This window comes from Podarcis pityusensis, assembly GCF_964106645.2.
Source record: "Podarcis pityusensis genome assembly, chromosome: 14".
Lineage (NCBI taxonomy): Eukaryota > Metazoa > Chordata > Lepidosauria > Squamata > Lacertidae > Podarcis > Podarcis pityusensis.
In genome coordinates, this window is record NC_138039.1 from 38,471,352 (window position 1) to 38,485,497 (window position 14,146).

The following is a 14,146-nucleotide window of genomic DNA, read 5'->3' on the forward strand; positions in this document are numbered from 1 at the left end:
GGGCTCAGGTGAGACCACAGAGGTAGAAGAAACAGCCCTAACACAGTAAGCCTTTTCTGCCCACGACGGAATGCAATATTGTTCCGTTCCCTTATGATACTCATTAGGGCATTGGCTTTCAGCCATAAACACTTGACTGGTTTGAGGCAAACGTCCAGAGGATCCTCTTGAAACCTTTAAACAACGAGTTGATTTGTGAGATAGCTGCTAAAATAATTTCAAATGTTTCTTTTCCATACAGAAGAGATCTGATAGAGAGGGAGACTCCCTCTCTATAAGACATCTGGAAAGAAAACGCTGCTGCTTATTGACCTGTAACTGCTTTAGGAAATTGCTTAGAAAAGGGAATTCTAAACTCAAAACGCTTTTAATTTACCAGAAAAATAGTAATCACATTTTTATCTATTTACCTGGATCTTTCATTCTCCCTCTCTCTCTCTCTCATCTGGCTGCATCACTGCTAGCGTAAAGACAATAGCTTTAAAACTTATTTGCAGTGAAAAAAGAAGCACAAATCAATTTTTGTGCTTAAAACTCACACACAACTGTGTTGAGGTTCCACCACAGGGGTTAGCAAACTTTTTCAGCAGGGGGCTGGTCCACTGTCCCTCAGAACTTGTGGGGGGCCGCACTATATTCTTTTTTAAAAAAATGAATGAATTCCTATGCCCCACAAATAACCCAGAGATGCATTTTAAATAAAAGGGCACATTCTACTCATGTAAAAACACGCTGATTCCTGGACCATCCGCGGTCCAGATTTAGAAGGTGATTGGGCCGGATCTGGCCCCTGGCCTTAGTTTGTCTACCCATGTTCCACCATCTCCACTTCTCCTACCACTTCCACACATTCTCTCCCACCACATCCCAACTCTCCATTTCTCCTGCCTTCATTTTTCTGCTGCTAATGCAGCACTGGCAATCTTTCCCCCCCTCTTCTCTGAGGAAAAAAATTCATTTTTCTCTCCGGAGGGTCCTTCCTCAGAGCAAGGCACTCAGCATGAAGGTGGGCCAGGATAGTGCCTGTAGCATTGCAATGATTCAGTGGCTAATTTTGTTTAGTAGCATCACATTTCTAGCCATGGAATGTCTGCCAGCGCAAACCCTTTCCCAGGCCACTTCAACCAGAATGCTGGGCGATATCTGGTTTTCAACATCTTGATGTATTACCAGCTAAACATTGCAATATTTTTTTTCTGTACAGCATTGGACTTTCCTTTCACTTCCAGGCACATCCACAACTGAGTGACCTTTCGGCTTTGGCCCAGCCACTTCATCAGCTCTGAATCTACTTGTACTTGTCCTCCGCTCTTCCTCAGTAGCATGTAGGACACCTTCCAACCTGAGGGGCTCATCTTCAGTGTCATAACTTTTATATGCCTGCTGTTTTTGTCCATGGAGTTTTCTTGGCAGGGATACTGGAGTGGCTTGCTGGTTCCTGCTCCAGGTGGATCATGTTTAGTCAAAACTCTCCACGACTTGCCATGGGTGGCCCTGCACGGCATAGCTCATAGTTTCTCTGAGTTATTCAAGCCCGTTTGCCATGACAAGGCAGTGATTTTTTTGAATTATGGTGCTGGAGGAGACTCTTGAGAGTCCCAAGGACTGCAAGAAGATCAAACCTATCCATTCTGAAGGAAATCAGCCCTGAATGCTCACTGGAAGGACAGATCGTGAAGCTGAGGCTCCAATACTTTGGCCACCTCATGAGAAGAGAAGACTCCCTCGAAAAGACCCTGATGTTGGGAAAGATGGAGTGCACAAGGAGAAGGGGACGACAGAGGACGAGATGGTTGGACAGTGTTCTCGAAGCTACTAACATAAATTTGACCAAACTGTGGGAGGCAGTGGAAGACAAGAGTGCCTGGCGTGCTCTGGTCCATGAGGTCACGAAGAAGAAGAGGAGTTTGGATTTGATATCCCACTTTATCACTACCCTAAGGAGTCTCAAAGCAGCTAACATTCTCCTTTCCCTTCCTCCCCCACAACAAACACTCTGAGCTGAGGCTGAGAGGTGTGAAGTGTGACTAGCCCAAGGTCACCCAGCAGCTGAATGGAGGAGCTAGTCAGAGAAGTGTGACTAGCCCAAGGTCACCCAGCAGCTGCATGTGGAGGAGCGGGGAAGCGAACCTGGTTCACCAGATTACGTGACTACCGCTCTTAAACACTACACCACACTAGCTCTCATGAAGAGTCGGACGCAACTAAACGACTAAACAACCACAAAACATTGCAATATACCGTTATATCACGATGTCTGAAATAAGGGTGGAGCTAAGTAGAGGCTTTGGCTGGCTTCACAATTTCTCCTGCAGCGTGATTTCTGCTGGCGCCTGCTCTTGTGATTTGATGCACTTGGCCAGAGGCAGGGGAGAGAAGAGCTGGCAGTTAATAGGGGCTGCAGGAACGGAGAGAGCCATTGGCTGGCTTCATGGCTTTTCCCACATTAAGACTTTTGCATAACACACACACATACACAATCATGATCCAAGATATATTGCCAGGACAAAAATGATGAAACTTTTATCACTATTTGGGCTTCAAACCGGTTTTGCACAACATATCACCCAACCCATATGGGAAGGGATGTCAACTGGGGTCTGCAGAGTGGTCACTGCCACTATCTTTCTCTATCCTGCTCCAGGTAAACTTTTGAGACTTGGGTCAGGGTGGGGGAAGAGCAGGTAGGGGGCAGCAGCGGCTACTCACATTTTTGACATGAGGGCCTTCCTGAAGATGGAAAAATCTGTCCATTTTGGTTTCTCTCCATTTCTCATTTTTCCCCCAATATTAAATTCAGATCTCTACAATTCCACATTAGTTAGCATTTTTTGTCCACCTCATAATTTTAGTGCAAATTTCTCCTGCTATACACATTTTGTATACAAGTTTGCCTAATATATGTGTTCCTGCAAGCAATTTCACCCAGTATAATGCATTTTTGTATGCTCCTTGCACTAACGTAAGCATCTTTATGCACACTTTACCCCAGTAAATACGGTACATTTCGTACATTTTACCTGACTGCAGAACTGCATTGCAAAGAATGGAGAAGTGGGGATTTCAAAGGATGACTGTGTTCCAGTTTGCCTAAGTTTCACAAAGTTTCAATTTGGTAAGATGCCTTTCAATGCAAACTGAATGAAATTTGTCCTCCACCCCTAGCGCTGCTCGGGTCGAAAATTGCTCATGAGCAACTAAATAGGGATGTTAACTTTTACAAATTCCTCTGCATCAAACTTCAACAACGTATCTAGTGCAAATCACATGCACTACCTCTCTTATCGCTTCCTCGAAGAATCCGGAACGAATCCAGAACTATTTTGCATATGAACACTTGTATAAGGGGAACGTTCATGGGGCATGAAGGGATGTGAATGAAGACCTTGTTTTCCCTAAGGGCGGACGGACATAGCTATTGTCAGATTTCTCCAGTGTGCTTGCATTAGGACATTCAGAGAACTGAAATCATGTCAAGAACTCTGGACAACACTCTACAAAGCCTTGTTCAGTTCTTGTCTGCATCAAGAATGGAATATTTTCGGATTATGTTTTGCCAGTCACTAAAACAGGAGAAAAGTCAGAGAGAGAGAGAGAGATGGAGGGGAGGGAGGAGTTCAACCCTAAAAGCTTTCCAGTAGACAGAATTGATATTGATGCTGATGGGAGTTCCATGCACATAAGGCCTAAGATATTCCACTTTCCCAGAGGTCAGGCAGGTTTTACAACTTATTACACTTTCTTTTTGAATATCATCAGTCAAATGCTTGATCATTTCCCCAGAAAGTTGGGGGGGAGGGTTGGGGCTTGACAACTTACTGGCAGCGTTGCCTTTCTAAAAAGGCAATCAGACTATTAGGCTGACAGCTTGCTTCCTATGTTCAAAGCAGCTACTTTTGTGCCGTTTGACCTCACAGTTTCAGCAAAACGCCCACTATTCGGTACTTCACCTATTATGGCTGCGAACCAATTCAGGAACCATGCACGTTAACCATAAACTCACGCTGGCTACGTGTAGCCAAACGGGACCAACGAGAAAGCAGAGCAAATGATCAGCATGCTCAGGAAAATGCCAAGGTTTGCAGAAGTTAAAATAATAATAAGGGAGAGGTGGCAGAACCCAGCCCAATGGCAAGTGTAGGGATGGAAGGGACGTAGATGGGAATGAGAGTGGCAGTGGGATGAAGTACCCTGGTGAAAGGCATGGCTGGCTGGAAGCCTGAAGCGGAGTACTCCATATCCCAAAGTTTTGTTTCAGGCCCCACTGGTTTTGATTTGATTAATTACCTCTTGTGATCTGTATTTGCCTAAACAATTAATTAAGTCAAAGCAATCTGAATCTGTTTTGATTTGCAATGTGCTTTTGAGACGCTGAAGTGGTGCAAGGGGGTTATAATTACAGTAATACCTCTGGTTATGAACGCTTACGCACGCTTCGGGTTACGAGCTCCGCTAACCCAGAAGTAGATGTTCCTGGTTGCGAACGCTGCCCTGGGATGCGAGCGGAAGTCGTGTATTAGAGGCGTGCGCGCAGCGGTAAACCTCATTAGCGAAACCGCGCCTCAGGTTAAGAAAGATTTCAAGTTGAGAACGGACCTCTGGAACAAATTAAGTTTGTAACCAGAGGTACCATTGTAACCACTTGTTAAAAGGAAAGGCAATATTTTGTATTTTCTTTTGCAGCTCCTGTTACAGTCAACCGCCAGGACTACAGAAGTACAGTGTTAGAAACTCAGATATATAAGGACCCCTGACCGTTAGGTCCAGTCGTGGCCGACTCTGGGGTTGCGGTGCTCATCTCGCTTTATTGGCCGAGGGAGCTGGAGAACAGCTTCCGGGTTATGTAGCCAGCATGACTAAGCTGCTTCTGGCGAACCAGAGCAGCACACGGAAACGCCATTTACCTTCCTGCCGGAGCGGTACCTATTTATCTACTTTCACTTTGACGTGCTTTTGAACTGCTAGATTGGCAGGAGCAAGGACCGAGCAACGGGAGCTCACCCCGTCGTGGGGATTCGAACCGCCAACCTTTTGATCGACAAGTCCTAGGCTCTGTGGTTTAACCCACAGCTACACCAATGTCCCATCAGATATATAAACTAGGCGCCAAATGGCTCCTTAAACCAAGGTTACAGTCACCAAAACAGAATATCAAGTCACCATTTTGGGGAAGGACAGCTCTGAAGTCTTACTTTTTCAAATGACGGACAGACTGTGGTGATTATCAGTTAAACATCCGGCTAGTTCAAATGATAACCTTGAGCTAGGTGAAGAACTTTGGGTCCTAGCTTACTTCTCAACCCTGCCTCTCACCTTGTCCTTTGGACCTGGCTTCTGGCTTGCTCTACAACTTCCTCCTCCTGGCTCCTGGCACACCTCAAGCTTAGCCCTGGCACAATGCCTTGTGGTCATGCTCCTTTGCCGTAGCTACTTGGCAAGACATCCGTAAGAGCTGCAAATGTTATACACACCTCAGCTGATGTGGTATCACTAAGAGAAACTATGTTTTCCCATTCCTTTCACTCTAGGGACCATTTCGCTAAACAACTTCCATATGCTACATGAGCAACAGTGGGGGGGGCACGGGGGGCGCAATGTTTTGCTTTTTAAAAAAACTATGCACCGCAACAGTGACAAAGAACGACTTATGTAAAATACGATTTTAGGCACTGTAATGCTTACATGCATTGTTGAGTCACACCTTTCCGCCCAAAGAATGAAATGAAAGATTTAGGCAGGATTCCATCTCGAAACCCCACTGAAGTGGAATGATGAGGAAACCGTGTAACCGTGGCTTTGATCCAAAGAACATCAAGACCAGTGGGAGTCTGCAATGCGCCGTTTTGCGCCGAGATTCAGAGGGGGATCAGGCCCTCAATAAAGCCAACCATTTCTCAACGCTTTGTTTGAAGCCCCCATTCCTGGCAACGGTTCAACGTCTCAATAAAATCGCAGCACACTTAGAAACGAGCAAGAAGCTGAGTTTCTTGGTGAGATGCTGTCTCAAGCCAAACTCCAGCTGCTTCCACAACAGGAGCCTCAGTACTCTCCGGCCTTGCATCAGATTGGCTGCCTCCTCTCTGATCTGTACAAGTTCCTCCTCCCTTGCAACCACAAAGGGCCATGTGCATTCTGTCTGCCCTCTAGGGCATGGACAGGCAAACTAAGGCCCGGGGGCCGGATCCGGCCCAATGACCTTCTAAATCCGGCCTGCGGATGGTCCGGGAATCAGTGTTTTTTTTCCATGAGTAGAATGTGTCCTTTTATTTAAAATGCATCTCTGGGTTATTTGTGGGGCCTGTCTTGTGTTTTTACATGAGTAGAATGTGTTCTTTTATTTAAAATGCATCTCTGGGTTATTTGTGGGGCATAGGAATTCGTTCATTCCCCCCCCCCCCAAAAAAAATATAGTCCGGCCCCCCCCAAGGTCTGAGGGACAGTGGACCAGCCCCCTGCTGAAAAAGTTTGCTGACCCCTGCTCTAGGCAATCCAATGGCTAAGCTGAAGAAGTGCAGTCAGAATAAATTATGCAAATCCAGTCAATAAATTGATTTATTATCCGTACTCAATCTGCTTCTAAGGGTCAAGTTTCCAAAAAATTCTTTCTTTCTGACTGTCTTTGCAAATAATTAGGAAATAGACATATCAGAGACTGGAAACAGATCAAGGTTGAAAATGAAGTTATTGCAACTACTTGGGTGAGTAGTTGTCCAGAGGCTAGTAAACATTGTCTCCAACTGACCACAAAAACCATTCTTCTTCCACTTTGTGGCAACGAAAAAGTGTGTAAGGTAGTAATGTTTTTTTTTATATATAAGTTTGTAACTTTCATGGACACTATCTACAAGGCTGGGGTGTATTATTCTTCCATTTCCCTCTAAGTGTTTCAAATACATTATCTCAGTAAACATCAGGAGCAGCCATCACAGGAGGGCAACGCCACAGAGCTGCCCTCCAAACGTTTTCATGGCTGCTGCTGACCTGTATGTCTGGTGGCAGGGAAGGGTGGTCATGAGGTCAGGGCTCTGTGGGTGCATGGATGGGAGCACCAGGTTGGCTCCACTGGTGCAGCCACAGCGCCCTCAGGCTCCACTGCCCAGGTAAGCAGCCTTATTATCACCCCCTTGCACCTGCTGCTTCCGATAAACATTATAACAACCTTGTAAGGTTAGCATAGCATAATCTAATCAAATCTTTATTGCTAGGGATTATGACCAGCAATAAAGAAGCAAAATAAGGAGCACACAAAACACATTATCCTAATTGTATATGGTAGGATAAAATAAAATAAATTTAAATAAAATAAAATAAAAATGCTGCATTATTTTTTAAAAAAATGGACACAAACATTTTAAAACTTGAAGTCGCAAAGAGGAAAATTGCAAAATGTCTTGGGTCAGTTCCTGTTGGGTTCTGCTTGCTGCAGTGCAATATTTTGTTAGGAAAACATTCTTTAAGGAACAGATAAAAGTTCCTGGAAGCTTTAAGAGGCTTCCAGAATTTTCTTTAGTGTGTAAGAGTAGCACTCTAGGCTTGATTGGTGTCAGCTGGAGGTGCAAATAAAGGGAGGAAGTTGCAGGCTGCAATTTCTGCGCGAGGAAAGCACACAGACACACCGTCAGCACGCATGCTGACAACAAGGTTGGAAGTAAGAGAATGTGTGCTGCTGATACTGTCTGTTTTGCTGTGTCAGGATTGTTAATTACTGGACTGAGATTACACCATGCTGGAGAGATAAAGAAGGAATGTAAATAGCTTGTATATAATAGTAACAGAAACGCTTGTGCAATCAGTCAAGCAATAAAGCAGCTCTTGACTGTGAATTTGAGTATGACTTCTGTTCTTGTCCTCTGCCTCCGGGGAAAACTCTTGCTACAAACAGTAAGAAGTGGTTTTACCGAGGTGCCACCACACAAGCAAGAAAGCTCAGCAGAAGTGTGTAGGCAGTAACCTCTGCCAGTGTGGTGTAGTGGTTAAGAGCGGTGGACTCATAATCTGGTGAACCGGGTTCGCATCCCCGCTCCTCCACATGCAGCTGCTGGGTGACCTTGGGCTAGTCACACTTCTTTGAAGTCTCTCAGCCCCACTCACCTCACAGAATGTTTGTTGTGGGGGAGGAAGGGAAAGGGAATGTTAGCCGCTTTGAGACTCCTTCGGGTAGTGATAAAGCGGGATATCAAATTCAAACAACAACAACAACTCCTCCTCACAGAGGATGTCAGGGCCGGGAGCAAGATGGCGGGGTGGGAGCAGGAACGGAGGTCCAGAAGCCAGGAGTCCAAAAGCCAGGAGTCTGAGGGTCAGAGAACTGGGAGTCAAGAAGCCAAGGGTCTGAGGGTCAGGAAGCAAGGAGTCATGAAGTCAAGGGTCCGAGGATCAAGAAGCAAGGAGTCACAAAGTCAGGGGTCCAAGGATCAAGAAGCGAAGAGTCATGAAGTCAGGGGTCCGAGGATCAAGAAGCAAGGCAGGGAATGTGTTGCTGTTGCAAAGAGCCGAAGGGAAAACGCTGACCTTATATCCCTTCCTGGCTCTTGCCACCAGGTGCTGTAAGTTACCAATCAGCCTCACCTGTGTGGCCGCGCCTTTCCTCTTCAGAACAAACTTAGGAAGGCCCCAGTCCTGCAAAGTCCTATTGTCACAGGGCCTGGCTCCTGCACACACACCTGACAACCTCTAATATATTTGGCCACACTGAGAGTGACAGATGCATACTGGTCTGAGAAGAGACAAAATGCATCTGATTGTCCTGGCAGATTTAATAAAAGAGTATCATTTAGCACTCTCTCTCTCTCTCTCTCTCTCTCTCTCACTCACACACACACACACAAACAAACACACAGCAGATGGGGATGACTGAATAAAAGATGAAACTGCGGGGGAAAAAGAAGGTAGTAGCTGGCTTTGGTTACCCTATGGATGAGCTAAATGTTGAACCAGGCATGGTGGCAGCTGGTCAGGGCCAGACTTGGGAATGCTGCAAGTCATCCGGCCTTTAAGCCACTCCTGCCTCACCTTCCCTCTGCTCAACACTCACACCTTTCTTCAGCATCCAGACTTCTCACATTTTGTGGAGACAAAAAGGAAAACAAACAACGGCAGAAGCCTCTCAAAATCTGGTGCTGCACACATGGATGTCATGATAATATAACGGCTTTCATCCTGTTCAACGGTACCTCTGCTTGTATCCCAGACCCATCTTATGTCCACTTCTATCTCATTTTAAATTTTGCTGGGGAAATACTGTTGGGTAAGGGGATGCGGGTGGCGCTGTGCCGATCAGAAGGTTGGCGGTTCGAATCCCCGTGACGGGGTGAGCTCCCGTTGCTCGGTCCCTGCTCCTGCCCATCTAGCAGTTCAAAAGCACGTCAAAGTGCAAGTAGATAAATTGGTACCGCTCCGGCGGGAAGGTCAACGGTGTTTCCGTGCGCTGCTCTGGTTTGCCAGAAGCGGCTTAGTCATGCTGGCCACATGACCCGGAAGCTGTACACCGGCTCCCTCAGCTAATAAAGCGAGTTGAGTGCCGCAACCCCAGAGTCGGTCACGATTGGACCTAATGGTCAGGGGTCCCTTTACCTTTACCTTTTAAGAGGGACCCTGCAGAAAAATGTTGCATCAGGTTCCATCTAGCCAGCCACAAGCTGTTCCAGGATATTCCATCCCATACACAAATACCGTTTCCCATCACCCGCCATCTCCCGCATCAGAATCCTGCAGCCACTAAGCATGCTCAGTTGTCATGTGCTGCTCCAGCGCCAGATCCCGCAGAATAAGGCTGAGCAGGAGCTGCAGAACCAGAGAGCTCCGAGTGAACCACTGGGGGTTAGAGGATTAGAATGAACGATAATTAACTTACTTTTCTCTGGCGAAAGGTGTGTCTTAGTTTGCCCCCTCACCAGCCTGCACGTCGAGCCATCTCCTGCACAGACCCCACAGTTGTCCTCTTTGGCGTTACTCCCGAGTTGCCGATCACAGCCAACCGCCTGCCAATGTCAACAGGACAGTCAGAAAAAAAGGGCAAAGTTGTTACAGGCCTTCCCTCAGTTTCTTTAATGAAATAGTAATAATGTTATCTCACTGAAAAATTGAAATTGCAGTATTAAAAAAAAAAAGGACTCAGATTTGCATGTGTGTGTGTGTGTGTGTGTAAGCACGTACTATATCTAACCACAAAAGCAAATAACAGCACTTCACACAAGCTTGCACACACACACACACACACACACACTGCCTTTCTGCCAAGGCACCCAAGGCGGTTTACAATTTTAAACTACTAAAACAACTGATATAAAATGTAAGTCGGCTGGGCAGAGGGAGGAGGAGACAGTCTAGCAGAAGGCCTTGATGTTTTCTCGTGCTTCACCTTTTCTCTGGTCGAACCAGGGTCGTCGTCTTCTTCTCGTGCACACACACACACACACACACACACAAACAAACAAACAAACGTGTGTTTGTGTAAAATAACTGTTTTAATTTAAACAGAAGTCCCAGACTACTCGCCATAACAGGCAAGCCAGTGAGTGGGTGACCCTGAGTGTGCCTACTCAGTTTAATTCTCATGTGCTAACTGCAGATGGGAAACTTCAGAAGTCTTGCCCCTCTCTTATTAGCCCTCTGTATCTTTCTGCTGGACTTTAAACAGAGCAGGACTTCGAAAACAGAACTGCCCTCTGACAGCCTTCAAGCCGTTTAGCATATAAATGATGTATATATAAATAAACAATAAAAAGTAATAGCGCATCCTATGTAACGTGGCTGCTCTATAGGTTTCGTCCTCCTTCGTTCAAAAGTGCGTCTTGATTCTCACATCTGAGCGGGGTGGGGACGACGACTTTAAAACAACTATTCTCACGATAGCAGTCAAACCTATTTTGGTATTCCTGTCTCAGAAATATGGGGATTTCTTGTAAGCTGAATGCTATTCCCTCCAATGTACTCTGAAGATATCTGTAACTCTGTTGTTTAGAGTTGCCTTTCATCACTTACTAACTTCAGAGGCAAGAAAAGCATTAGAATAACCTTAGTTCCCCATCCAAGCAGAATCCTGGCTTCAGATCAAGAATTAAGAACCCTTGGCTGGCTGCAAATCACAGTCCCATCACATACTCCCTTCCGTGGTACCAGTTTATTCAGTAATTTTACCTTTTTGGAAAACATAAGTGTACCAATTATTTTAAATTGAATTTTACTGAACTTTTTCAGACACCACAAACTAATTATATAAACAAAGCACAGCATATGGGGGGGGGAGACCATTTGCTAGATGTGTGGGCCATTAAAATGCTTTTCTGAGCAGTTGTTAGTATCTCATTTTTGTATGATCTTACTAGTGAATCCCAATCTCCCTTGCTAACCATCCAGAAATGCATTTGCCCAGCCTACAAGGCCATTAACAGTGTCAAACACAAATTAAAAGTACAGATGATACAATCACCATAAAATGAAATTTCCATCGGGAAAACTTTTAATGGCTTTATCGATAAGCATGAATCCCTTTTACAAATCATGGCTTTTTTGTTTTGCAAATATCTTTCCTCAGCTTGCTGGCTGCCGCATTTTGCAGCTCTGCTTGGGCAGCTAAGCTAACCATACATAAGACATTCTTCTGATTTATCCTAGACTGCTTAGGGAGTAAACGCCTTTGATTTTCAATGGGGGAAATTATAAACAATTAAGCTTATGATGAATAACATTCTACATGAAATGCAGAACTGCCGAGCTGCATCCAGCGTTCTCTGTTGAACCGGTGAGTTTTAATGGTGCACATAATTTCATTTATGAAGCATCTCCTATGAAGCACCTCGAAGCGATTTCACAATACAATTCGAAACCAGTGCTATTTTTCTAGAAAAAGACGTGCTGGGACACACCATGGTCGCTCCCCCCCCATTGTTCTCTTATAATGGCAATGGCGCCCACCTGAAAGGTGCCGGAACTGAGTTCCGGTGAGTTCCAGCTGGAAAAATAGCCCTGTACAATCCATGTACAAGACAGGTGCACACATACTAACCAATTAAAACATAAACCCAAATATTAGGCTAACATTTTAGATCTGCAATGTTCTTTCCTACAAAAAGGTACCAAATCTCAAATATACACTGCCCTTGACACGTCTCATGACTCAGAGTAATGAGGAGCACGTCAATGTATTGAGGAAAGATTGAACAGGACTGTGAAGTATAAGAGCCATGTGGAAAGGGGCAGAGTTCAGCCAGAGATCCACTGGGTCGCCCTTAGCATAGCTCACTGCTTCAGCGCTTTCTTAACAACAATACTACTTAACCAATTGAGGGTTCAGAGTGCTTCACATACATAATCTCAGTCATTACAGCCATCCTATAAAGTAGGATGCGGGGTGTGGGTGGCGCTGTGGGTTAAACCACAGAGCCTAGGACTTGCCGATCAGAAGGTCGGCGGTTCGAATCCCCGCAACGGGATGAGCTCCCGTTGCTCGGTCCCTGCTCCTGCCCACCTAGCAGTTCGAAAGCACATCAAAGTGCAAATAAATAAATAGGTACCGCTTCGGTGGGAAGGTAAACGGTGTTTCCGTGCGCTGCTCTGGTTCGCCAGAAGCAGGTTTGTCATGCTGGCCACATGACCCGGAAGCTGTACGCCGGCTCCCTCGGCCGATAAAGCGAGATGAGCGCAGCAACCCCAGAGTCAGCCACGACTGGATCTAATGGTCAGGGGTCCCTTTACCTTTATAAAGTAGGTCACTGTTAGGTTTCCTCAGGTAGCAGGCTGAGGTCAGGGAAACAATGACTGGTGTATGGCCACCTAGTGGGGTTGAACTGCAGAACTGTTGGCTCATAGCACACATACTTTACCCTCCACGTTACGCCAGTATACATGACATTAAAGCGACAGCATTGCGAGCTTGCAGCTGTCCATCAAAACACCAATACTGCACAAAAACAACCCTACTATATTTCAGCGAAGCCTAGGTTCATTCTGTTCCCACTTAAGTCAATGGGAGCCTTGCCATCAATTTAGCGACAGCAAGATTGGCGAGAAGAAAACAGATCCTAAGCCTAAACAGCCTGCAGTGACAGACTGTGTGTTACCGCAACAATGCAGCCTTTGCAGTGTGTGGCACAGAGCACAACAATTATGGGAACACAGCATTTCCCTTCCCCGTTCCACAGCATCTTGGAAAGGGTTTTCTGTGCACACATGACATTCATTACTGGAGGACGAGCGAATGAATATTCACAGCAAAGGGAGAGGCCACCAACATTCCAATATGGAATTTCCACACTTCCTTGAAAAGCGAAACCTCCCATTGCTTAGGCCAAGGTTGGACTTGCTCGGTAGGAGTTTTATCGCAGCTTTTGCCTGTTACGTTATCAAGGAGAGGCCACTGAATTTCAGGTTAACAGAAAGGTAAGCAAGCACACTTTAGTGACAAACTATAGGATTCTGCTAGATGAGGAATTCTGAATAACTCCAAAGTCTGCAAAGTTCTAGATATTCCACAATTAATTGTCGCACAGCCAGTTTCCTTCATCACTCGCTTTCTTTCCTTTGAACTTGCGAATGGGCTTTGAAATATTTCTATGAAACGAGTTGTGCAATTAGTTGCGTGATCACCAAATGAACCTCCAGATTCTCGTTTTTGAAAATAAAAGTGCTCCTTTCAAACCGATCGCTTTCTACATGATGCATAGTGGCTGGATTATGTTTAGTCCCAAGATTCTTTGGAGGACGCCTATATAAAACCTTTCTTCTGGGGGCCTTCTCACGCATTCTGAGAGTGTTTTTCAAGGAGTCTGGAAAGCCTGCTGCCAAAGAGATAAACATCTGCAAAGAGGGATTCAAAAAATCGCTTCCCTACTTTTCTGTTAGGAGAAGAAGCACAGCACTTTCCCACTCGGAAAAACAGCTTTCCCAGGGTATCAAAATTACTTTCTTCTTCAAACTAGCTATGAAACATCCAAAGGAAAAGGAGGAGGAGGTGCATTTCTTGGGGACTGTGTTTACAGTGGAAGAGCTACATACAAGGTGTGATGGAGATCCTTGACAAAGTGACCTCTGGTGTCCCCTTGCCTCTCACTGGGCCCTCATGAGCTTCCCTGATTTAGGCCTAGTCGACCACAGACAGTGCCCTGGGGATAGAGGGGATATGATGTCCTCTTGCCATTGGGCAGCT

The 14,146-nt window shown here is 45.6% G+C and overlaps 1 protein-coding gene across 2 annotated transcripts in view; it reads right to left on the reverse strand.

The window, feature by feature from the left end:
• Positions 1–14,146, reverse strand: part of ADAMTSL3 (ADAMTS like 3) — a 275,775-nt gene that overhangs the window by 125,863 nt on the left and 135,766 nt on the right. For both annotated transcript variants that reach the window (XM_080980240.1, XM_080980241.1), the window contains one exon: positions 9,854–9,980. In XM_080980240.1, the coding sequence (XP_080836366.1) occupies positions 9,854–9,980 (127 nt within the window). The remainder of the gene's footprint in view (positions 1–9,853; positions 9,981–14,146) is intronic.